Consider the following 24,975-nt stretch of genomic DNA (forward strand, 5'->3'; position numbering starts at 1 on the left):
AAACCAAATGAACACCACTGTTCATATTCATCCTTTCACCCGTATAGGTTACTTCTTCATGTAACAGAAAAGAAAAAAAATAAAGTAGCACTTGTAATCGTCGTCGGTTGCTGCGTGGCCATTCACCAAGACTCCAAGGGCCCTGACAGAGGCGCCGAGCCGTGGCTGTGCCGCCCCCATTCATAGGCGATGTCCGAAGCTGCAGTGCTCATCGCCACCCATTCAGCTAGCGCACGAGGCTCTGCCCTCCATGGCAGACACTTCCCGGGGTTCTTGCCTTTTGCTGCTCACTGGTGCGTGCAACACCTTGACGATACATCTCTGTTGGCGTGTGTTGCTCCTCTGCAAGCAGTAGAGGCTGCAAAACCACCCTAGTGGCATCAAGGTACGGTGCCGCGCAGAGCACTAGCTTTGTGTGTAGCCCTACACGTGGATTTGCCCGCTGCAGATCAGCCTTCGGCACCACCATGGTACATGGCTCCGCGTGAGGCAAATCTTTACATGCCTTGGTGAGCAGTGATTGCTATCACCCAGCACCATTTGTGGTGTTGCGCATCATGCAACACCCAGTGCAGCGTTGCTTACGACTAGTGGTGGAAGTGACATGGGCGCAAACCTTTTCTAGTGAACGCTGCTACCACATATGGTTGTGTCCTTGTTGATTCGATTGGGTGGTTGCAGCCATTCCACAGCGGCGCTACCACTGTAACAGTAGCCATCTCATTGGCAAAAAATCCTCATCGTGCAAAAATATTTCAGTAAAATGAAATTATAATGCACAAGCCTCATGAAGTGGCTCTTAAGTCTCTTCATAACCCCAAGAAGAGGTGAAGGGGTGCCCACTATGGGTGCCCATTTCTTACAATTCTAGAGTTAATGATCAACTCCTTAAATTCCAATTGACACTGATAACATGAATTGTAGTACTAATATCATTTATAAGTGGCAAAAAGCCATGTTGTTATTCTAAGTGCTATAATCTAATTAGATATAGGGAAATGGAGATAAAAGGGGCATTGAATCTGTAATATTCCACGGGACATATTTCCTTTCATGTGGTCCACGAATAATCCCTCTCCCAAAGCAACAAGGAAAAATCACAGGCTCATCAAGTTGGGTACAATAATAAAAGCAAAGATCTCAGGTTCCATATTCCTTGCTTGTAGATTTGCATTCCGGAAAAGACCATCCATGAATGGTAAATATGCGAGACATCAAACATAATCTAAAACTAGCACGTAATATGTTTTCCGGTGGGAGTGTGCGGCCATAATTTATTGTTACTGGGCAAGACATTAACAACAGTTTCAACAACCCCCATCAATTTGCATTTGAAGTTGTGGATATTGACATCAGAACCCTCCGTGTGTGGACCTAAAAAAGAAGGCATCAGATTAGCCACAATTTTGGGGCCCTTTAAGCCTTTCCAGTTCAATTGGATAAACCTTGAAGTCGTAAACACCACAACACCATCCTGTTATCGAAGACAAATCAATGCTCAGTGCACAAATGGCTCATTTTCACCGGATTAGTCGAATCCTGTCGTGTTCATGAAAAGAAAGGGGGAAAGAAAAATAAATCATTATCTTTTATTTTTAAAAAATAAATTTATTTATCATCTTATAATGTAGTATTAGATGATATGTTAACAAATGAAATATAATAAATAGTCTCTAATTATTTAATGTCACATCATAAAATGATAAAATAATTATGAGAATTGAGATGATGAGTAGTATTACTCTTATTTTTAAATCTCATTTCCATGCAATTTTTCTTTCTTTTTTTTTTACTTAGTTTTATGATTACTTTGCAATTTTCCCAAGTTGTCATGAGAAATTTAAAGGAAAATATCGACATAAAATTCAAGAAAATTATATGGCCTTAAGTTGGGATTAATTTTTTTGAAAATTTCTGAAATTGAAAATTTAATTTCAATTGATTTTCTGTAAATATAAATATATAAATTTAATTATTCTAATCGCATTAATTGATATCTTGCATTTGAAGCATTTTTTATTTATTAAAAAAAAGAATATTATTTTTTTTAATCTTTGGTTTTATGCAAAATCTAATATAAATCATAACATTTTTTTTTTGACTCGTTTGATTGATAAGGAAAATTCATACATGATATTATTATTTTATTTTCATTCCATTAAATATGATAAAGCATATTTATTAAATATGATTAAAATAAAATAAAAATGTGATGTATATTATTCGATTGATAAAGGATAAGGCAAGGAGAGTAACATCTGATTTTGCCTTCGCTTCTCTTTAACTAAATAAAACAGAAACGCTCCCGTCCCTCGGAGCGCGTACCCTCCGAATATGCGTACTCGCTCTCAAGGCTAAACGACGTCGTCGATCGCTAGAACGGGTCAACGGAGACATTTTGAACGCGAACCCTAGGGTTTTTCTCAGCGATGGCGTCGGAAGACGTGGTGGGGAAGACGACTAGTGACTCGGCGGTGTCGACGATCGTGAACCTCGCGGAGGAGGCGAAGCTCGCGAGTGAAGGGGTCAAGGCGCCGAGCCACGCCTTGCTCAGCATCTGCAAGTCACTTGTCGCCGGAGGAGTCGCCGGTGGAGTGTGAGTTTTCTCCTTTTCTCTGTTTGGTTTCTGTGATTGTACTGGACCCTTCTCTTTTTTTTTTTCTTTTCCTTTTCCTTTTTGTGTGCGAATCATTTCTCCTTGATTTTTGCTTTTGCTTTTGTTTTTCGTTTATTTTATTATCGTTGTTTTTCGTACATCTGACTCTATAAATAGGAACGTACAAATTTTCGTTTGGAAACGTTTTTGGTTTCGTTTTAGGTTATTTGTGTGTGTATTTGCAATGAACTGTAAGGTTACGTTTTATATATTTGTCTTTCTTTAGTACGTGTTTGTGCTCGAGGTGATATTCAAATACAGTGACGATTTTTTCTTTTTAAGTATAGTTTTTCCTCTTGAAAATTTGATGTCTATCTCGCATTTCCGTTTTGTTCAATTTAGCAAATTGGGGTGTTTTTAGAAATTGTCACTTTTAGAGATGCATGGGTTGTTCTTTCTCTTTTTTATTTAAAAAAACCGTTTATATGCGCCCGATAAGTTTGGCACTCATGAATTTGACCCTGTTCATACAGGGGCCAAGGATGGCTTTTGTGCTAACAAGTTCCTCATATTGTTTTTTAAGTCTTCGAATATATAGTGATGGGACTGGTAGTTAAGTCAAATCTACTGGGCTTAAGGAATCAAGATACTGTCTGTTCTCCACGATAAAATTTTGAAGCATTGATGAAATTGGCTCTGTTTTGGGAGCAAACATATAGGTTATGGAAAGTGGACAGAAGATGTGAGGGATTAACACGTGACATTCCCATGTTTGGTATGCGAGAAAGCTTTTAGCCATTGTAATTGGAAAAAATTATCTAGGACTTTATGCCTTGTTTTAGTAAGGTTTTCTGTTGAAAGCATGGTTTTTGTATGTATCAGAATGTGATTCTCATTTGAGGTGCTTGGAATGGAATAGAAAATGTTTTACCTGAACCCATGAATACTATCACTAAAACTATTGTTATCAGTAGGGCTAGAGACAAAAAATTTTCTTGCAATTTGCATTCTTGGGAAGCTTTTTTACTCTATATTTTTATACGTGTAACATTTCTCATATACTTTCTACTGCAGCTCACGAACTGCTGTTGCTCCACTAGAAAGATTAAAAATTTTGCTCCAGGTAGTGTCTTCTTCATCACCTAGACTTTTGCTTGGGTTTCCTAACTCCTTTTACTGAGCAGTTATGATATCATGATTAATTATATATTTTTGAGAGAGAGAGAGAGAGAGAGAGAGAGAGAGAGAGAGAGAGAGAGAGAGAGAGAGAGCGTGTGTGTGTGCGCACTATTGTTCATGATTCTCAGATTGAATCAGGGAGATGCTTTACTTTTGGACATTTGATATTTGATTGTCTCTTTATCTGGAATGGATAATTTTTGGAATATGCAGGTTCAAAATCCTCATAGTATCAAATACAACGGAACAGTTCAAGGGTTGAAATATATATGGAAAACAGAGGGAATAAGAGGATTGTTCAAAGGGAATGGAACTAATTGTGCTCGTATTGTCCCAAACTCGGCAGTCAAGTTTTTCAGCTATGAGCAAGCATCTCGGTACATTTCTGCCCTTACACCCGCTTACTAGCTCATTGATTCTCAGTGATATTCATTTATGTATCCTAATAATTATTCTCTGTCATTTGTTCACCTGTAAACAGGGGTATTTTATGGCTTTATCGACAACAACCTGGAAATGGTATGACCATCCTTTTTTCTTAGTGTTACTTTTAAAAAATGATACTTCTCTTTTCTTCTATTTCTTCTTCTGGTTAATTTTGCCTAATCTATCCTTATGATCAATAAAATTTTATTTACTGATCAAAATTATTTTTTGCGCAATCTATCCTATAATGGTTAATGCTCTGTTATCTCTCTCTCTCTCTCTCTCTCTTCCTCGCCTTTCTCTTTCTCCCTATTTTTGAGGTTAGAATGGGGGTTGTATAGAGATAGATGATAATGATGAACTTGAATGGTTAAAGTTACATTTCTTCATCACTTAATGCAGAAGAGGCTCAGCTTACTCCTGTGTTACGACTTGGAGCTGGTGCATGTGCCGGAATTATTGCCATGTCGGCAACTTACCCAATGGACATGGTACGAGGTCGACTAACTGTACAGGTATTGTCTGGAGTTTTAGTTTGGGATTTCTATGCAATTGGATTTTCTAGGTAATTGGCTTTTCTAAGTACTCTTTGTAGACTGATTATTGGGCCAGCTTTTCAGTCTATTCACTCTAATGGCTTAACTGTATGTGTTTTACTTATAAAAAAACTGTGTGCGCTTTACTTTTACAGACAGAAAATTCGCCTCGCCAGTATAAGGGAATCTTCCATGCTCTTTCTACGGTCCTTCGGGAAGAAGGCCCTCGGGCTCTTTATAGAGGCTGGTTACCTTCTGTCATAGGAGTTGTGAGTAAACACTTCTTTTTTACTTATAAAAAAAGAAGTAAATACTTCTTTTGCCTTTTGAAGCTCCTATGCTGCTAACTATTGAATATTATCCTTTATTAGCTCATTAATCATTCACTGCATGCTTTTTTAGTGAGGTCTGCACCCAGATTCTGGCCAACAAAAGCTCTGGCCAGATTTGATCTTATACTTAATAAAAAGGACTAGCCCATGTAACATTGGTTACTTATCAGAAGTCCCACTTGGTAAGAAATGAATGTAGGACTTGGCACTTAATGCATCTGAATCATGCCTTATTCACTTCTATCACTCATTCTTCATCCACTCAACATTGGACATAGCGAGGCGTTGTAATTATTGTACAGCCCACTAAGTCCCATATTGGGTGGAAGAAGTATGATAGGTGAATGAGCATGATAAAGGTGCATTGAGTGTCAAGTCTCACATTGGTTTCTTAACAGGTGGAATAGGCGCTATAATGATCCCAATGAGCTCCAACTGTTACCATGACTTGTTATTTTGGAGTATAAGATTGGATGTGACTTGGGATTTCATTTGGTCGTTACATATGAAAGCTGACCTACTAACACCATATGAAGTTAGGCGCTTAATGCGATATGGGGCCTGAGGACTTTGTTGGAGATTTGATTGAAGCAGATCATAATGCTCCATTAAGTACCACGTTGAGCAGGAAAAATATGATAGTGGTGAATGAGTATGATTAGGGTGCATTAGTACTTAGAAAAAAAGGATGCATTAAATGCTACGTCCAACATTGATCCCTTTCCAAGTGTAAGCGGACTTCTAAATGATTCCAAGGAGTTCCAATTATAACTTGACCAATCCTTTCAGAGTGTAATACTAGACATGAGTTGAGCTTTTCTTGAGGCATTACATAAATGCATGTAACTTTTTTGGATGAGACATGAACATGGTGTACTTATAATACTGTATGTTTACATTCTTTTATATTTGAAGAAGATTTTGACTCCTTTGTATGAGAAACAGCACATTTTTCTAATTAATAAAAGAAATAGGGAAAATAATTACCATGTGGTCTTTATGCAGATTCCATATGTGGGTCTTAACTTTGCTGTGTATGAATCTTTGAAAGACTGGTTGATTACAAGTAGACCTTTTGGACTGGTTAAGGACTCTGAGCTGAGTGTGACAACAAGACTTGCATGTGGTGCTGCTGCTGGAACTGTTGGCCAGACAGTTGCTTACCCACTTGATGTAATTCGACGAAGAATGCAGATGGTGGGATGGAAAGATGCTGCATCAGTCGTGACTGGTGATGGGAGGAACAAGGGAGCCCATGAATATACTGGTATGGTTGATGCATTCAGGAAAACAGTTCGGCACGAAGGAATTGGAGCGTTGTACAAGGGTTTGGTCCCCAATTCAGTGAAGGTAGTGTAATTTATCATTCCATGTTCTGCTTCATTTCACCTATTAACCCATCTGTTACTAGCTACTGCCTTTGTTTTCTGTCTTCTGTTTTTTTTTTTTTTTTTTTTTGGTCTTTGAAGGAGGTTTATATTATCTATTTTCTGGATGAAATCCTTTCTGTTTTAAAATTAAATAGATATTGACCTGTTTTAGCTCTCTTTTTTTTTTCCCATTTTCAAGTAGATGCAGAGTTAGTTTTGTATAGGAGATTATTGTATCAATTTATGTTTAGAATATGAATGGAATTATTCGATATTGTTAACCTTTTGTGTCACTATTATTTTCTTTAGGTGGTCCCATCCATCGCAATTGCATTCGTTACATATGAGGTGGTTAAGGACATTCTTGGAGTTGAGATGAGGATATCCGACTGAGGCAAGAGGAACTTCTAGCTGTTTGTTCAACTATTGTGCTAATTTTGCAAGCAAGCGGAGATGATTATTAGGAGAAGGTATATTGCCTGGACTTACGTATTTTCCAGTTAGGAGGAATCTTAGAACTAGAAACCCACCTTTAGCATCATATCGATATTCCTTACCATCTAGACCCATTTCTTTCTATCCAACCCAACCTTAGTTGTTAGCATTCATATTTTTATGCCATGGCAATAAGTTTGGTGCACTAGATGCATTCCTATGTCTTCCCAGAGAAGTCAAGTGATTTGCTACACTGTTGTATCTGTGGTAACTGTTTTACAAAATAGAATTGCCGCCATAGGTCGTTTGGTTTTTACTTCCTTCCCTTTTATATAATATATATATATATATATATATATATATGGTGTTGTACTCACAATTACTTATCTTGTATGTTCTCTCACTTGGTTATGTGAATTATTGATTGTGTAATATAATGGATTTGCTTGTAACTTATGTTCCTTTTGTTTTTTTTTTGGGGGTGGGAATTTTCACTTCTTTGTTGCCTGTCAATGTGTTTCCTTCGCTCTTATCTACAGTGTTCGATATGCTTGCAATCCGATTCTAGTGGGTTTCTGCCTTCATGCTTCTGTGGTTAACATGAAGCCGGATTCCCCGACCAATTTGGAAGTCTGAACTGCAATTTGGGGCATCAGATAAGGAAAGAGGGCTACATATACATTAATGCAATTTGAAGCTCAGATTTCTGAACAAATTATGTAGGAACTAGTTGTGAGGAAGCCTCGCCCCTAGAAAATTATATACATAAAACTTTGATAATGCGGGTGTCTTAGCTATTGTTTTGAAAGATAGTCGTGTAACAGCTGGAAGTTAGTTAGTGTGGTTAGTTAATAATGTGGAATCAGTCGAGAGAGATGAGGGGTTAAAACGGGGAGTCTTATGAGTTAATGAAACGGTGCGTTTTTGTTAAGTGAAGATAAATAACAGTTTTAACTGAAAATGGGGCTTAAGGTGGTGAGTTGTTTCATTTGTAATACGGGACGTTTTATCACTCGAGTATTATAATTACTGAGTGCATTGTAAGTAGTTGGGTGTGCAGAAGATTAATAAGAATTTCGTCGGGAGGTTCCTCGAAAGCCTATTCCAGGAATCAAGAAAGTGATTCTTGGTTTTTCTCTCAATCTGTGTAGTCATTCATTGTTTGGGAATTTCTTCCTCTTTGTTCTTACGTTCTGGGTAAATCACTACTTTACCCATAACAATTGGTATCAGCTAGCAGTTGATCCTGTGATGGCAGAAGGCACACGTGGAGCTCTGAAAAGTCGGCAAGATGGGTCGCAGAAGCAACAAGAAATGGTTCATAAACAGTTGGAGAATCATCAACAAGTTATTACTGCAATGTCAGAAGGGTTAGAACAAGTTTCTGATATGTTACGATCTTTGGTTGAGTCTTCTACTGTTAATACAAATGAAGTTAGAGACTTAGAGGTAATGAAGATAGGGCTATTCAGAGAAGTTTTCGTTTGGATTTTCCACGTTTGGTGGATGTGATCTTGCTGGATGGGTCTTTAAAGCTAATCAATATTTTGATTTTTATCAAACACCATTTCATCAAAAATTAATGGTGGCCTCATATCATATGGAGGGTGAGGCATTAGTTTGATATGAAACTGCTTTTAACTCAGGTCAGTTCAATTCTTGGGAGTCCTTGGTTACGGCAATGCAAGTGAGATTTTGGCCATCAGCATATGATGACCCAATGGAGGCATTAACCAAGTTAAAACAGACCACATCTGTTGCTGTGTATAAGTCACAATTTGAAGCCTTGGCAAATAGGTTGATAGGCTTGTCTGAGAAGCATTTGCTTAGTTGTTTTGTGAGTGGCCTGAAAGATGAAATCAGGTTACCTGTGAAGATGTTTAATCCAGTGAATCTTGGGGCTGCATTTGGATTGGCGAAAATCCAAGAAGAGTACCTATCGGCTGTTAAAAAACCATGGAGAGGGGTTTCAGCATTGAGTCTATGGTGGAAGGCAACAGATTCCAGAAACCTCCCTTAGCAGTTAAGAAGGTTTTTTCTTCACAAATGGATGAAAAAAGAAAGAAAGGTTTATGTTACCATTGTGATGAAAAATGGAATCTCACGCATACATGGCCCCTAAAGTGTTATCTGTTACAAGTTGAAGATTCTGTTAATAAAGTTGTAGAAGTAGAGGAGAAAGTGGATGAGCCTCTAGTGACCAAGGAACAGTTGGTGACAGATGTGGGAGAAGGGTTGGAGGTGTCCATAAATGCAATATCTGGCTGCTCTAACAATAATGCCATAAAGTTATTGGGAAGAGTTGGTAGTTGTGTGGTTGAAATCTTAGTGGACTCTGGGAGTACACATAATTTTTTGGACCCATTGGTGGTGCAAGCAGCAAAACTGAAGGTACATGATTTGAAGCTACAAGTGAGAGTAGCTAATGGTGACAAGTTGGTAAGTAGTGGTAGTTGCGAAGAAATCATTAAGGTTCAAGACTCAAAGTTTAGAATTCCATTTCATGTTCCAACTTTGGGTGGGTGTGACATAGTATTGGGAGTTTAGTGGCTAAAGACTTTGGGGCCAATCAATTGGGATTTTAATTCCATGTCTATGAGCTTTACAGTTGGGTAGTCCAAGATCACCTTACATGGGTTGAAGTTTAATGGCATTAGGCTTCAAAATGGGGAGGGTAGCTTGAAGTCTTCCTTGGTGAGATAGCAGGGTTGGTTTTTGCAGTTGAGAACTGAAGATCAAACAGAAAAACCTGGAAGTCAGGTGCAAGAAGTAGAAGAATTGTTACAAGATTTTAAGAATGTGTTTTGATGAACCTGTGGGCTTACCTCCCACCAGGTCTTTCGATCATCATATTCCTCTTAAGGAGGGAACTGTTCCTATTTCAGTCAGGCCTTATAGATATCCTCATTATCAGAAAACTGAGATTGAGAATATTGTTCAGGATTTGTTGAAATCTGGGGTGGTGAGGCCAAGTCAGAGCCCTTTTTCATCACCAGTGCTTCTTGTAAAAAAATCTGATGGTTCATGGAGGATGTGTGTGGACTATCGAGCATTAAATCAAGTAACCATTAAGGATAAGTTCCCCATTCCTGTTATTGATGAGTTACTTGATGAATTATATGGAGCAACAATATTTTCCAAGCTGGACTTAAGATTTGGGTATCACCAGATTCGAGTTAAAGATGTGGATATTGTGAAAAAAGCCTTTAGGACTCATGAGGGCCACTATGAGTTCTTAGTAATGCTTTTTGGGCTTACTAATGCTCCTGCTACATTTCAAAACTTGATGAATGATGTGTTTAAACCTTTTTTAAGAAGATTTGTATTGGTCTTTTTCGATAACATATTGGTTTATAGCAGGAATTTGGTGGACCATGTTGTACATTTGAGATCAGTGTTGGAAGTTTTAAAGCAGCATACCTTATATGCAAAAATGTCAAAATGTAAGTTTGCATTGCATGAAGTTGATTACGTGGGACATATCATTTCTGGTTGTGGTGTCAAAGCTGATCCTTCCAAGATTATGTCCATGATTGACTGTCCTATTCCAAAATCTTTGAAAGCCTTGAGGGGGTTTCTTGGCCTCACTGGTTATTATAGGAAGTTCATCAAGGATTATGGATCCATTGCTACCCCATTAACAGTGCTGTTGAAGAAAAATTCTTTCCATTGGTCTGAGGAGGCATTTCAGGCTTTCCAAAGTTTGAAGAGGGCTGTTACTAATCCACCAGTACTCAGATTGCCTGATTTCTCGAAAAGTTTCACTATTGAGTGTAATGCTTCAGGCTTTGGGTTGGGAGCTATTCTCATGTAAGAAGATCAGCCTATTGCTTTTTATAGCAAGGCATTGAAAGGTAAAACATTACTTTTATCTACCTATGAGAAAGAGTTATTAGCTCTTGTTTCTGTTGTAGCTAAATGGAGACCTTATCTTTTGGGTGCTCTGTTTAAAATAAAAACTGATCAGCAATCTCTTAAGTACTTATTGGAGCAAAGGATTGGCACAGAAACTCAACAAAAATGGCTTCTAAAGTTGATAGGCTATGATTTCACTATTGATTACAAAAGAGGAAAGGAAAACAAGGTAGCTGATACTCTTTCCAGGAAGTCTGAAGAGCAGTCAGCAACCTTAGCACTTATCACTTTTCCTATCTCTCTTTGGGTGGAAGAATTAAAACAAAGATATCAACTTTGTCCCATAATTCGAGGCATCTATAAGAAGTTGCAACAAGGATCAGAGGGTCCTAAGCACTTTACACTACAACAAGGCTTGTTATTAAGGAAAGGGAAATTTGTGGTGGTTTCAGATTCACCATTCAAGGCTAAAGTATTGCATCACATTCACCATAGTCCACAAGCTGGTCATGTGGGCTATCATAAGACATTACATCGGGCCAAGTTGGACTTCTACTGGAAGGGAATGCACAAAGATATTAAGGCATTGGTTCGAGAATGTGAAGTATGTCAGACATGCAAACATGAAAATGTGCATCCAGCTGGCCTCTTGCAACCTTTACCTGTTCCTTCCTCATCATGGGCAGATATTTCCATGGATTTCATTGAGGGTTTGCCTCTCTTGGGTGGCTACAATGTGATTTTTACTGTGGTGGACAGATTCACCAAGTTTGGACATTTTTTTCCTTTGGCACATCACTATTCAGCAAGTAAGGTAGCCCAGGTTTTCTTCTCTGGTGTCTTTAAGCTGCATGGGTTGCCTAAATCAATTGTATCAGATCGTGATGCCATTTTCACGAGTAATTTTTGGAAGGAGCTTTTCAAATTGCAGGGAACTTCCCTCAATTTCAGTTCTGCTTATCATCCTCAATCGGATGGGCAGATTGAGGCCTTGAATAAAACTGTTAAAGGGTATTTGAGATGTTACACCAGTGACAAACCTAAGGAGTGGAGCTTGTGGATTCCTTTGGCTGAATGGTATTATAACATCACTTGTCACTCTTCCATTAGAGTCCGTCCTTTTGAAGCACTTTATGGTTACTTACCTCCCAAATTAGCTTCTTATGTAGTTGGGACTTCTGCCAATCCTGCAGTAGACCAGCAACTTAAATCCAGGGAGCAGCTTTGGTTGATGTTGAGGGAGAATTTGTTGAAGTCTCAGAACAGAATGAAGGAATTTGCAGATAGAATGAGAACTGAGAGAGAATTTCAAGTGGGAGATTGGGTGTTTCTTAGATTGCAACCATACAGACAGAAAATTGTCTCCCTACGCCACAATATGAAATTATCTCCAAGGTTTTTTGGACCTTTTCAGGTTTTGGAAAGAATTGGGACAGTTGCCTACAAACTCAACTTGCCTCCTTCTGCAAAGATACATCCTGTGGTACATGTGTCATGTTTGAAGAAAAAGTTGGGTCAAAATGTTATTCCACTTCTTACACTACCTCCTTTGGATTCTCAAGGACAAGTGCAACCTGAACCTGAGTTGATCTTGCAAAGGAGAGTGAAGAAAGTCCGCAACCATGCTGTCACTGAAGTGTTGGTGAAATGGCTAGGAGCTTCTGTTGAAGATAATACCTGGGAGCTGCTGTGGACATTGCGTGATCGTTATCCCCACCTTGTGGGCAAGGTCCTTTAGTGGGGAGGATTAAGTCCTTGTGGTCAAGGACTTTGTTATGGGGAAGGGAATGTAACGGCTGGAAGTTAGTTAGTGTGGTTAGTTAATAATGTGGAATCAGTCGAGAGAGATGAGGGGTTAAAACGGGAAGTCTTATGAGTTAATGAAACGGTGCGTTTTTGTTAAGTGAAGATAAATAACAGTTTTAACTGAAAATGGGGCTTAAGTCGGTAAGTTGTTTCATTTGTAATACGGGGCGTTTTATCACTCTAGTATTATAAATACTGAGTGGATTGTAAGTAGTTGGGTGTGCAGAAAATTAATAAGAATTTCGTCTGGAGGTTGGAGGTTCCTCGAAAGCCTCTTCCAAGAATCAAGAAAGTGATTCTTGGTTTTTCTCTCAATCTGTGTTAGTCATTCATTGTTTGGGAATTTCTTCCTCTTTGTTCTTACGTTCTAGATAAATCACTACTTTACCCATAACAAGTCGTTCTTGGGGAAGTCGTCTAGCGTCACCTAAGCTCTTTGCCGGCGGTCATCTCCAAGCAAAAGACTCGAGTTTAAACGGCCTTTAAGAGCTGTTGTATGACTCAATTAAATCCCACGTCTCATCTCCTCGATATAACATGTTGAACAGGGGGGAATTGGTATGTACGTACAATGTGAATTGATGAATAAGGAAAGCCAAGTTTGGCAACCAAATTTCGTATAAAATGCTGATATTTTAGAATTAAGCGTCGCGTAAAATGTTTTAACAACCCAATTGCCAGCCTCCCAGGAATAAATAAAAAGGAAAGAAAAAGAATCAATAGAAACAATAATGGGTGCAAAAACTGAAATGGACATACACATACATGTAGAATAATCGGACAATTAGCGTGCCCTCTGCCCTCTGGCAGTCACCTTTGAGAGCATTTCCTTGAGATAATCATACCGACTGCGGTGATAATCGATCCACACGCACAGCTGCCTTATGGCCTCCCTCTTCTCCTCCCCAAGACCCAACATTCCAACGTCCTTTTCTTTTATCAAGTGTTCTAACTCTGCGACCGTCTTCTCAAGCTGTTTTAATGCTTTGCTCATATTCTCTCTCTCTATTTCTTCCCTGCTTGCCTTGACCTCTAACTTCTCAACCCTCTCTCTCAATGACGATTCCTTGTCTTTCTCATCTTGTAGCTGCTCTACTAGATGGTGTATCTCCTTCTTTAGTTGCTCTTTCTCTTTTTTAGTCTCCATGACCCAGTTCTTCGCAATTTGAAGCTCATTTGATATTTCCAACATACAATTCTCATATTTTTTGTAGTCTTCTTCAAACTTTAGGATCACCCTTTCCAGTTCTGTCAAGGTACTGTTCACACTCTCAGAGATGTCCGTAATCATCCTTCGATGAGCTTCATTGTTGCTAGTAATTATTCCAGTCAATGTATCTATTCTTTCTTCAAGTGCTCTCTGTTCTTGCTGGAACTTCAATTCTGTAATTCTAAAAGCTTCTTCCTTTTCAGTTAGTAACTGTTCGGTGACCCGGAGCTTCTGGTTTGACAGGCGGAGCTTAACTTCAATTGTACGGACATTCTCAACTAAAGAACTATGTTCATCTTCTTTTAATTCTAGATCTCTTCTTAGTTCTTCAGCCACTTCTTCCAATTCAGCTACCATCTGATCTTTGGATTCAATGATCTTACGGAATTTCTCTGCTGTTTCCTCAATCTTCTTCTCTGCAACTCCAAGATTTAACTTGCATACCTGAAGCTGACCTTTGAGCTGTTCATATTCCTCATTTAGTTTGTGGTATGCATCCTCCTGTTCTCCCAGCATTCTCTGATGAATGGTGATCTTGCTTGTTAACTCAATTTTTTGATTCTCCATTTGGGCCAGACTTTCTGAAAGTTCCTGTTTCTCTCTTTCAAACTGCAACTCTATCTCATTTTTCTGGCTTTTGAAGGATTCCAACTCCTGTTGTAGATTGCTAATCTTTGCCTCAAAGGTCATTATTTGAGCAGTAGTTTCATTCTCTCCACTTTTAAGCTTTTCGTGCAGAGCAGAGAACTCGAACCCTCTATCTGCCACTGTTTTCTCCAGTTCAAAAATCTTGTCACGTAGCCCCCGCTTCTCCTCTGTCCATTGAATGTTCTCGAGTTCTTTAGCGCCAAGCTGCTCTTCAAGTTCACTTTTCTGTCTGCGGATAGTGTCCACCACAGATTCAAGATTCTTTACTTGCACTTCTAAACTTTCTTTCTCTTGTAAAACTCCATGTTGGACCAGAGTCTTGCTTGCTATCTCCTCTTTCAGATTTTCTACATGAATCAGATATTCTGAATTTTCTTTAGTTTTTTTCTCAAGTTGTACTTCCAACTCGCTTTTCTCACTATGTAGGGTCTCCAGTTTCTGCTGCAATTCATTGATCTCATCCCTTAAGCCCTTTACTTGAGATGATGCTTCAGCACTTGTACATACAATCTGTTCTTCCAATTTACCTTTCTGAGAACGTAAAGAATCTAAGTCCACCAGCAGATTATTGATCTCTGCCGTCAATTCAGTTATTCTAGACAGAGATTCACTCTTGTTCTCCTCAATTTCCCTCATGAGAGCAGATATCTCATCTTCTCTGTCCTTTGACATGATTTCAAATTCTGAAACTTGGGCTTGCAGTTCTATATTTTGTTCTCCCAGTTCTCTTACTTCAGCTGCTTTACTCTCTAACTGCACTTCCATCTCTCTTTTCTGGTTTTGCAACAATTCCAGTTCTAGTTCCAGGCCTTTAACATGACCCTCCAATCCCTTTATTCGATCTGATGATTCGTTCTCATGCACCCCTTGCCTCTCGGTGAGAATTGAAAATTCTCTTTCCCTCTCGCCTAAATTCTCCTTTAACTGACTTGATTCGGTCGTGAGTCCCTGTATTAGGTTCTGTGCCTGCTTAACCTCATTTGAAATATCTGAGACTTTCATAGTCAGAGATTTATTATCTTCCTCAGTGGCTTTCAGAGCCTGGCTTAAATCTGAAATTGTCTGTTCGGCAGATACCAGCTGCTGCTTTATATTGCCAAAATCAGTTTCTTTAATTTCAATCTGCACTTCCATATTGCTTTTCTGGGATCGCAATGACTCCAGCTCTTGTTCCAGGTCTTTTAATTGGGCCTCTAGCCCATTTACTCGAGTAGATGAGTCCTTCTCATGTGCCTCCTGCATATACCTGAGATTTGAAAGTTCCTTTTCCCTCTCACCCAATTTCTCCTTAAACTGACTTGATTCAGCTGCTTTACTCTCTAACTGCACTTCCATCTCTCTTTTCTGGTTTTGCAACAATTCCAGTTCTAGTTCCAGGCCTTTAACATGACCCTCCAATCTCTTTATTCGATCTGATGATTCGTTCTCATGCACCCCTTGCCTCTCGGTGAGAATTGAAAATTCTCTTTCCCTCTTGCCTAAATTCTCCTTTAACTGACTTGATTCGGTCGTGAGTCCCTGTATTAGGTTCTGTGCCTGCTGAACCTCATTTGAAATATCTGAGACTTTCATAGTCAGAGATTTATTATCTTCCTCAGTGGCTTTCAGAGCCTGGCTTAAATCTGAAATTGTCTGTTCGGCAGATACCAGCTGCTGCATTATATTGCCATAATCAGTTTCTTTAATTTCAATCTGCACTTCCATATTGCTTTTCTGGGATCGCAATGACTCCAGCTCTTGTTCCAGGTCTTTTACTTGCGCCTCTAGCCCATTTACTCGAGTAGATGAGTCCTTCTCATGTGCCTCCTGCATATACTTGAGATTTGAAAGTTCCTTTTCCCTCTCACCCAATTTCTCCTTAAACTGACTTGATTCAGCTGCTTTACTCTCTAACTGCACTTCCATCTCTCTTTTCTGGTTTTGCAATAATTCCAGTTCTAGTTCCAGGCCTTTAACATGACCCTCCAATCTCTTTATTCGATCTGACGATTCGTTCTCATGCACCCCTTGCCTCTCGGTGAGAATTGAAAATTCTCTTTCCCTCTCGCCTATATTCTCCTTTAACTGACTTGATTCGGTCGTGAGTCCCTGTATTAGGTTCTGTGCCTGCTGAACCTCATTTGAAATATCTGAGACTTTCATAGTCAGAGATTTATTATCTTCCTCAGTGGCTTTCAGAGCCTGGCTTAAATCTGAAATTGTCTGTTCGGCAGATACCAGCTGCTGCATTATATTGCCATAATCAGTTTCTTTAATTTCAATCTGCACTTCCATATTGCTTTTCTGGGATCGCAATGACTCCAGCTCTTGTTCCAGGTCTTTTACTTGCGCCTCTAGCCCATTTACTCGAGTAGATGAGTCCTTCTCATGTGCCTCCTGCATATACTTGAGATTTGAAAGTTCCTTTTCCCTCTCACCCAATTTCTCCTTAAACTGACTTGATTCAGCTGCTTTACTCTCTAACTGCACTTCCATCTCTCTTTTCTGGTTTTGCAATAATTCCAGTTCTAGTTCCAGGCCTTTAACATGACCCTCCAATCTCTTTATTCGATCTGACGATTCGTTCTCATGCACCCCTTGCCTCTCGGTGAGAATTGAAAATTCTCTTTCCCTCTTGCCTAAATTCTCCTTTAACTGACTTGATTCGGTCGTGAGTCCCTGTATTAGGTTCTGTGCCTGCTGAACCTCATTTGAAATATCTGAGACTTTCATAGTCAGAGATTTATTATCTTCCTCAGTGGCTTTCAGAGCCTGGCTTAAATCTGAAATTGTCTGTTCGGCAGATACCAGCTGCTGCATTATATTGCCATAATCAGTTTCTTTAATTTCAATCTGCACTTCCATATTGCTTTTCTGGGATCGCAATGACTCCAGCTCTTGTTCCAGGTCTTTTACTTGCGCCTCTAGCCCATTTACTCGAGTAGATGAGTCCTTCTCATGTGCCTCCTGCATATACTTGAGATTTGAAAGCTCCTTTTCCCTCTCACCCAATTTCTTCTTAAACTGACTTGATTCAGCTGTGAGTTCTTGTATCGTGTTCTGTACCTGCTGAATCTCATTCGAGATTTCTGATATTTTCAAGCTGAGAGATTTGTTCTCTTCCTTGGAAGTTTCCAGGTTATGGCTTAAATCAGACACATGCTGCTCTGCAGATTCCAGCTGCTCTTTCATATTGGAAACTTCCAATCTGACAGCTTCTACCTCTTGCTCCAGGTTTACTTTTTCATCTTTCAGCTGATCAACCATTGTTCTTAAGCCTTCTGTAATTTGCTCTCCCTCTTCAATCCTTTTTATGGCAGTCTCTTTCTCCATGATCAAACTATGTCTCTCTCTATTCAATTCTGCTTGTACCTTACCAGCAGCCTCCAGTTCTTTTTTCAATTCACTATTCTCAATCATAAGTTTTGACTTTTCAAAGTCCAAACTTTCACTGTTAGTCTTCATATCTGCAATTGTTTTGTCTGCTTCTTGTATCTTACTCAAAGCAGTGAGATATTCCAAATTTAGAGCTTCCTTTTCTTCATTCTTAGCTGTCAACTTCCTCTCCATATCAGCAACTTCTCGATGTGCTGTTTCAAGTTCTTGCTTAATGCTATCACTAGCTTTCTGAATTTCACTTCCCACTTGTCCATTCTTACCGCCCTTGTCCTTTGAAGAATAACCCGAGTCCGAGTCTGAGCTAGATGAAGAACCATTATCTTTTCCTTGTTTTCCATTAATTTTGTTCCTTAGCTCTCCTGTTAGATGATCGTATTGTGCATAGAGTGACTGGTACTGTTTGTGGAAATCATCAACTAGTTGAGCAACTACTTCATTTTTGGAGCTTTCTGGGGTACCATCTCCTTCTTCAGGATCTGGGTCTTTTATAAGCTTCAGGATCTTTTTCACATTGTCCTCAATTTCTGCAAAAATCAGGAAACTTCTCAATGTTCTATTTGATCATCAATCAAAGGTTATATATAAGGGACAGGCCACAGCTTAAGATACAAAAGCAGAACATGTAAATCCTGACAGTTGCTGCCATAAATTTGATAGTGTACTCCATAATACCATTTCACAAGCTTGAATCTATGAATTAACGTTTTCTTGATATAGACAATCACCTATTTTAGCCCCTTTCAGTTTTTCATCATTCTCTGAATCAATGTGACTCCCAAATAAGGACTTTATAGAATCTCTGAAGCGATGCTTTGTCATCTCTTCTTCAGAATTTCAAATCTACTTGTCAAGTAGTCCTCAAGATGAGGTGGACTCTGTCTTGATTTACGCAGCTCAAAATCTGAGAAAACAGAAGAAATCTGGCATGTAAAGCATAATGATTTCAACATGCTAAGATATTCTAGATGGTGAGCTTGCATAGATTGTCATAAGATGAAGTTCAGCTTCCGAGCAAGATGGACCACAATAGACACGCATAAAAAAATCAAACAATAAATTTCCAATGTTGTTATCATACTCTGGCATTGCAGTCAATAGGCATGATTGGTACTATCATTCGGACAACAATGTATCCCCATCCACAGTTCGCACAATACTCATTCAGTGCAAAACCGCTGAAAAAATATTCTCTCAAGTTCTTGCTCGAACTTAAGGGTTTTTTTATATGTCTATCTCTCTTCTATTTGAGGTTTTAAAAGCCTTAAGTTTGGACAAGAACTTGAGGGTACCTTAATACTAAATTGTTAGAATTTTAAATTTGAGAAACAAAGTATGATGGGTCATTCCTTCACTTATGAGTTGTAAAAAAAGGGTCGCTCTTTATTGTAAGCGCAAATCCTTAATTGAAATCTCCATGCAATTAGAACATAATTCCTAATTGAAAAATTTATACCATAAATGTCCTGGAATCTACTCAGCGTGTCTATTGATCTACATTTTAAGCCCATAAATATTAAGAAATTGATGATGATGCCCTTACATCTCATTTACTACTGATTTCTCATCTTTCTTTTTTTTTTTTTTTTGTTCGTTTTGCTATTTGAATCTCAGAATGACCTTCTTGCATAATTTAGAAAAAAATAAATTCAATCAACCAATATAATCATGTAATTTAATTAAAAATAAATTCATTTTTATAAAAATTGACTTAAATGGCAAAAGAAGATCAATTTTATGCCATTTAAGTCAATTTTTATAAATTTAATTTATTTTTAATTAAATTACATGATTATGTTGGTTGATTGAATTTATTTTCTATTAGGTTATGCAAAAAAGTTATGTTTTGAGATTTTTAGTCCAAATTCAAAGAGCAAAAAGGAAAAAAAAATAGTTGAATAGTAAAATAATAGTAAATAAGGTATAAGTGTATCATTACCCTTAAGAAATTCCAATCCAGTGAAACTGGTATCAATTTCAGCTTGCTGAAATTAAATGATCATTAGTACATTGGGTCCTCGAAACTATAGGTGGTACCGGGGGAACCATAGCCGTTAAACTATATATAGTGGGCCTAACTTAATTCTTCTTCAATTAATGATAATTGCGCTGAAGGCTTATGCTTTTTTAGATCAACACACCCATCTATATAGAACGAAAGAGAGTGAAAATAAAAAAGGACCAATTAATTTATTAAGGCTCAGTTTGGATTGAGAGCTACTCTCAATCCATCTCATCTTATCTTATCATTATAATTTTTACATAAAATATAATAAATAATTCAAAACTTTCAAATTTTAAAATAATAATAATATTATTAAAAAATAATATTATAATAATAATTTATTCAATTTTTAACTTTCATACCAACTCATCTCATTTAAACTCACTATCCAAACCTAACCTAAACATGAAGTAGCATTGTGATTTCCGAATCAAAACTATGTAAAACCCCCACATTCAAAATCTTGTTTGTTCTAAAAAAAATATAGATTAACTAATTAACGAACCATTTTCCAAATTTGTTATCGGCAGTAACCGTGTTTAAACATCGCATGTCATTAAAAGGGAGACGATATTAATGATCTGGCGCCAGCTCAGCAAATTCCAGAGGAATCCCCAGGAAAGCCAAATTTGGATTCGGATGAAAAGACAGCCACTCTTCGCTTCTATGTCCCTCAATTTGCTCATTTGGTGAGAAAATGAGCTGTACTTTTTGTTAGCATTCTTCCCGTTCACATTTTGCATAATAATTAATTATTGCTGATCTAAAACCACTAAACATCTAAAACCCAAAAAGATTGGTTAGGGCAAAAATATCTGACTTTATAGGAAAAATAGTAACGTTAGTTATAAGTACTAAATCGTGCAATCTTCTATAAAAAAGTAGATTTCATTAAAAAAAAAAAAGAAAAAAATCATCCCAAATGAGCAAAACAAGAAATAATTTTAAATTTATAACAGTAGGTTCCTAAATTCCTAAATTTGTTCACTATAGTAGCTCCCCAAAACCTATTTATATTAATATTTTATTCATCCTCAAAAAACCATTTTATTAATCCTCAATAAATTTTTATTAATACAAATAAACTAAATTGTGATTAAAAGAGCAAGTCCACTTATTTATACGCTAATATATGACCATTTGGAAAAGTTCAAGAATTTCAAAAATCTGGCCATTAAAAAAAAAAAAAAAAATTGTTTAAGAGTTGAAAACATGACAGTTAGGAAAAAAATAAAAATAAAAATGTCAGATTTTTTTGCAATTAAAATTTGAAAAAAAAAATATTATGTACGAGATTATGTGATTTTTTCTAAAACTTTGGAAAAATAGGTTTTTTTAATAATATTATTATTACAAAATTACAATTTCAAAAATATTACCGTTTGCAAAAGATAAATGTTTAAAGTTTTTCTATAATTTTTGTTAGAGATGAATGGTCAAAAAGAAATAAATGAGTAGTTAAAAATGTGAAAATAAATAAACTAAAAAATAAAAAAATATATATTTTAATAGAAAAAATAAATAAATACTAGAATGTACGAAGTTTTGGAAACGAGGGTGGTTAAAATTAAAAAGAAAAATGATTCTTGAATAAAATTTAACCGAAAACTTTAGGGTGCGTTTGGTTACCAAACTCACCTCAACTCATTTTAATTTATTATTACAATTTTTTCAAATCTCAATATAAAATATAATAAACAATTCAACTTTTTTAAATTTTAAAATAATAATAATATTAAAAAATAATATTCTAATAATATTTTATCATCACAACTCAACTTATTTCAACATCTACACACGAGAGACCAATCTGAGTGCTCTTGACGGAAAACGGTAGCAGTTTCCTATATCGTAATAAGTTAATAACAGTAACCGATTCATCATCCTCTACAAGTTACCACGCAAAGTCAGATATGACTCACCCAACTAAAGTTCTTCCACTTTCCCTTTCGCTCTTCCTCTTCCAGCTTCGTATTCCGGCAACTCAAATCTTCATCGAGCTGAAAAGATCAAGAAACGGATAACCAAATAAATCAATGAATCAAGAGCAAACTATGTAAGTTAAGTAGGAAATAATAATTAATATCTCTCAAAATTTTGAGTTAACTGAGTAAATTGTTTTGAATTTCAGAATTACAAACAATATCTTAAAAGATTTAAATTCAAATGAACCGAAAGATGAAAGGGATTCGGGACTTCGAATAGAAGTTAGAAAAAATACGATCTCAAGACAGTTCGTTAATATCGATCAGGATTAAACTCGTATCAGATGCGAGACTATATCACAATAAGGACTTGAAAAAATGCGAGCTCAAAGACGAACCAAACGCTCAAGAAAAAACGCCAAGTCATGCAAATTCAAGCATGGAATACCGTACACGAACTTGATCCGAGCAAATTTAAAAGCCAGAGAAGAAAGAAAGCGAACGGAAAACCAGGGAGGGGATTTAAAACCGAGAATCCGAAAATTTCACCGGAATTCAAGTAGTACAAAGGCCAATTTCCTATTGCTAAGTTCAGCTCGAAGATCGAAACTTAGTTGACAAACTTTGAATTAAGAACAGGAAAAAAAGGAAGGAGAGAGAGAGAGAGAGACGCAGATTAAATCAAAGAACGAAAGATTACCTGACAGTCTGAGAGGAAATCCTCAAACCGACGATCGAACTCAGGGGAAACGAGAAAAAAGAAGGAAGCTCTCCTATGAGACAGAGAGGAAGATACATATAATATTTTTTTCTAATTTTTTAATAATTGTTTTTGAGTTGTCTGGTTTGTATTTGAGCGCACAAAGAGGCTGCTACAGCATTTGCAGCTTCAAATTTCAGAAGCTGGAATCTTTGGAGCTTCGTTTTATATATTTGCCCTTTGGCTTTACTTGTATAACATCAGTGCCATCAGTGCTGCAACTAATAACCGACGCATGGTTTAGGGAGGGTTGGCAAGTGTGTTTTCGGATTGTGTTTGCGTTTGTGTCATGTCAAACTATAAATATTAGATTATATAGGTCAATTTGAATCTAATTTATTAAGTTAAACATATCAAATTTTTAAAATATGTCAAATTTTTAAATTCTAATTCAATCTATTTAGATAATAGGTTATGTTGTATCACCTATTTTGTTCCGTTTAATGATTAATTAAAAATATGTTAATATACGACTCATTTAAATCTATTTGTTTAATGTAAATGGGTTAAACTAAAATATATAACTCATTTGACCTGATTAACATAATTTTACATAAAATTTAAAATCTATATTTATTAATAACCACAATATCTTAAAAAATATATATCAATATTTTTCAAATTTTAACATAAAAATCAATATTACAAATCATACAATAACAAATATGAGCATAGATCTAAAATTTCAATTCCAATAATAAAAATAATAAAAACATAAACATATTGAGAAATACTAATATTACAACTTAACAATAATAAAACTTTAATTTTAAAATAAATTCTAAATTGTTCAAAACGGATTGATTTCGTATTAAACAGGTTAACCTGTTATAGACCCGTCTATAAATTGTGTCTTAACGGATCAATCCGTTTTAACCCGGACTCGTTAACATCAAACTCAAACTTGCTAATTTCATGTCGTGTTTGTGTTGAGTTCACGGGTCGGGTCACATATTGTCACCTCTAAGTTTAGGCTTCATTTGGTTACAAAGATTATATGAAATGATATCAAAGTTGAAAGTTGAATAAAATATTGTTAGAATATAAGTTTTTAATATTATTTTTGTTTTATAATTTAAAAAAATTAAATTATTTATTATATTTTATATAAAAATTTGAAAAAATTATAATGATTAGATAAAAAGAGATAAAGTAAAATAAGATATTTGTAACAAACGAGGCCTAAGTTTTTTTCTACGTTTCTTAAGATTTAACCGTTATTGTTAATTACATTTTTACCTTCTCATAAATTCTGGAATTTTAATTGTTTTTACTAGAAAAATGTTTTTCTTTGTTTTGAAATAAACAACGTAACAATTACTATGATTTAATAGTCTATGAAAAAATCTTACGCAATTAAATTTATAGATTAACATGACTTTATGAATCACGTCAAACTATCAAAGAAATTTGATGTCTGGTGATGAACATCAATTTACACCATTTATTTTTATTTTAATAACTTAATAAATCGTGGGAGAAAAACATGGGATATGTTATTTTTGCTTTAAAAATCTCACGACCCATTTTATGTGGTGGCATGAAACCCGGTTCCCGCCTTCCGTTGTTGGTCGTGTCCAAAATAGGAGCTTCGAATTGGCTGCAACTACCGCAGGGAATGTGAATGTACCAAGTCTCCATGCTTCCAAGGTTTTTCGTCTGCTCTAAGGTAGCTAATTAGAGCACTGTCTACGCATCATATATTTCAAATATTTATCTATAACATCATATATTTTAATATTTACAATATTTATTTATATATAATATAATATTTCAAATTATTATTAAAAAAAGAATAAAACAATAAATAAATACATACTTTTATTATTAACAATATCAAAACTTTTGTTTATATAAAAGTTGAAGGGATTATAAACAAAATGGTAGAGAGTAGATAAGAGATAACTATTATTTACAAAAGTGATAAAAGAGTTAAAATAAAAATAAGATAATAAGGAAAAATGATGAAATACGAAAAAAATAATAATAAATTATTTAAAGAAATGAACAGTTATCTCTAAATATATAATGTTTACTATAGTTAAATATAAAATAGAAATATAATAGATGATCTAATGAAATGAACTTTTGGTCACCCTTTTTTATATTTTAAAAAAGAAAAATTCTGGGGAGAAGCCACTGTAGTGGGTGCAGCCACTGCACACCTTGCGTGGCATAAGTCAAATGACGAAAGTATAATATTTGTCTCTCAAATTCGAAATTATTGTAGACTGAGAGAGTTGATGAGAGAGAGATACCGACGATGAGAGAGAGAGCAAAAATGAGAGAGAGAGCATGATGGATGAGAGAGAGTCGAGGAGAGAGAGAGAGTCGTTCTGATGAGAGAGAGTCGAGGAGAGAGAGAGAGAGTCGTTTTGATGAGAGAGAGTCGAGGAGAGAGAGAGGATGAGAGAGATCTGATGAGAGAGAGAGTGTTGAGATGAGAGAGAGACAATGGGAGAGATGAGAGAGACGAGAGAAGCCATCTAGTGAAAAAAAAAATACATGGATCAAAAG

The 24,975-nt window shown here is 36.5% G+C and overlaps 2 protein-coding genes and 1 long non-coding RNA gene across 4 annotated transcripts; 2 read left to right on the top strand and 1 right to left on the bottom strand.

The window, feature by feature from the left end:
- Nucleotides 1–2,238: 2,238 nt before the first annotated feature.
- Nucleotides 2,239–7,326, top strand: LOC121235947 (mitochondrial adenine nucleotide transporter ADNT1-like). Its single transcript, XM_041132394.1, has 8 exons — nt 2,239–2,596; nt 3,671–3,719; nt 3,989–4,152; nt 4,257–4,294; nt 4,604–4,716; nt 4,893–5,006; nt 6,075–6,419; nt 6,749–7,326. The coding sequence occupies exons 1-8, from the start codon at nt 2,430–2,432 to the stop codon at nt 6,830–6,832; spliced, it is 1,074 nt and encodes a 357-aa protein (XP_040988328.1). The 5' UTR covers nt 2,239–2,429; the 3' UTR covers nt 6,833–7,326.
- A 262-nt stretch (nt 7,327–7,588) lies between these two features.
- LOC121235949 lies at nt 7,589–13,160 on the top strand. The gene is made up of 2 exons (XR_005934633.1): nt 7,589–7,691; nt 12,934–13,160. It is a non-coding gene; the product is annotated as an uncharacterized LOC121235949 (long non-coding RNA).
- On the bottom strand, nt 7,658–22,600 carry LOC121235948 (COP1-interactive protein 1). Of its 2 annotated transcripts, XR_005934632.1 has the most exons (7): nt 22,399–22,600; nt 21,696–21,773; nt 18,497–18,672; nt 17,397–18,295; nt 13,301–16,826; nt 12,938–13,024; nt 7,658–7,691 (listed from the first exon to the last, which is right to left on the bottom strand). XR_005934632.1 is itself a non-coding variant. In XM_041132395.1 (5 exons), the coding sequence occupies exons 3-5, from the start codon at nt 18,588–18,590 to the stop codon at nt 13,320–13,322; spliced, it is 4,500 nt and encodes a 1,499-aa protein (XP_040988329.1). In that variant the 5' UTR covers nt 18,591–18,672; nt 21,696–21,773; nt 22,399–22,600; the 3' UTR covers nt 13,149–13,319. The 2 variants fall into 2 exon arrangements, 1 of the variants encoding a protein (XP_040988329.1); XM_041132395.1 differs by lacking the exons at nt 7,658–7,691; nt 12,938–13,024 and having other exon boundaries at nt 13,149–16,826.
- Between the last annotated feature and the right edge of the window lie 2,375 nt (nt 22,601–24,975).

The sequence above is a fragment of the Juglans microcarpa x Juglans regia genome, chromosome 6D (genome assembly GCF_004785595.1).
Source record: "Juglans microcarpa x Juglans regia isolate MS1-56 chromosome 6D, Jm3101_v1.0, whole genome shotgun sequence".
Taxonomy (NCBI): Eukaryota; Viridiplantae; Streptophyta; class Magnoliopsida; order Fagales; family Juglandaceae; genus Juglans; species Juglans microcarpa x Juglans regia.

Coding starts and splice junctions, on each gene's coding strand:
- LOC121235948 (XM_041132395.1), bottom strand. CDS start 18,590: ATGACAAAGCATCGCTTCAGAGATTCTATAAAGTCCTTATTTGGGAGT. Junction 18,296..18,496: donor ACTGAAAGGGGCTAAAATAG/GTGATTGTCTAT, acceptor TGATTTTTGCAG/AAATTGAGGACAATGTGAAA. Junction 16,827..17,396: donor TCACAGCTGAATCAAGTCAG/TTTAAGAAGAAA, acceptor GAATCAAGTCAG/TTTAAGGAGAAATTGGGTGA.
- LOC121235947 (XM_041132394.1), top strand. CDS start 2,430: ATGGCGTCGGAAGACGTGGTGGGGAAGACGACTAGTGACTCGGCGGTG. Junction 3,720..3,988: donor GATTAAAAATTTTGCTCCAG/GTAGTGTCTTCT, acceptor TGGAATATGCAG/GTTCAAAATCCTCATAGTAT. Junction 5,007..6,074: donor TACCTTCTGTCATAGGAGTT/GTGAGTAAACAC, acceptor GTCTTTATGCAG/ATTCCATATGTGGGTCTTAA.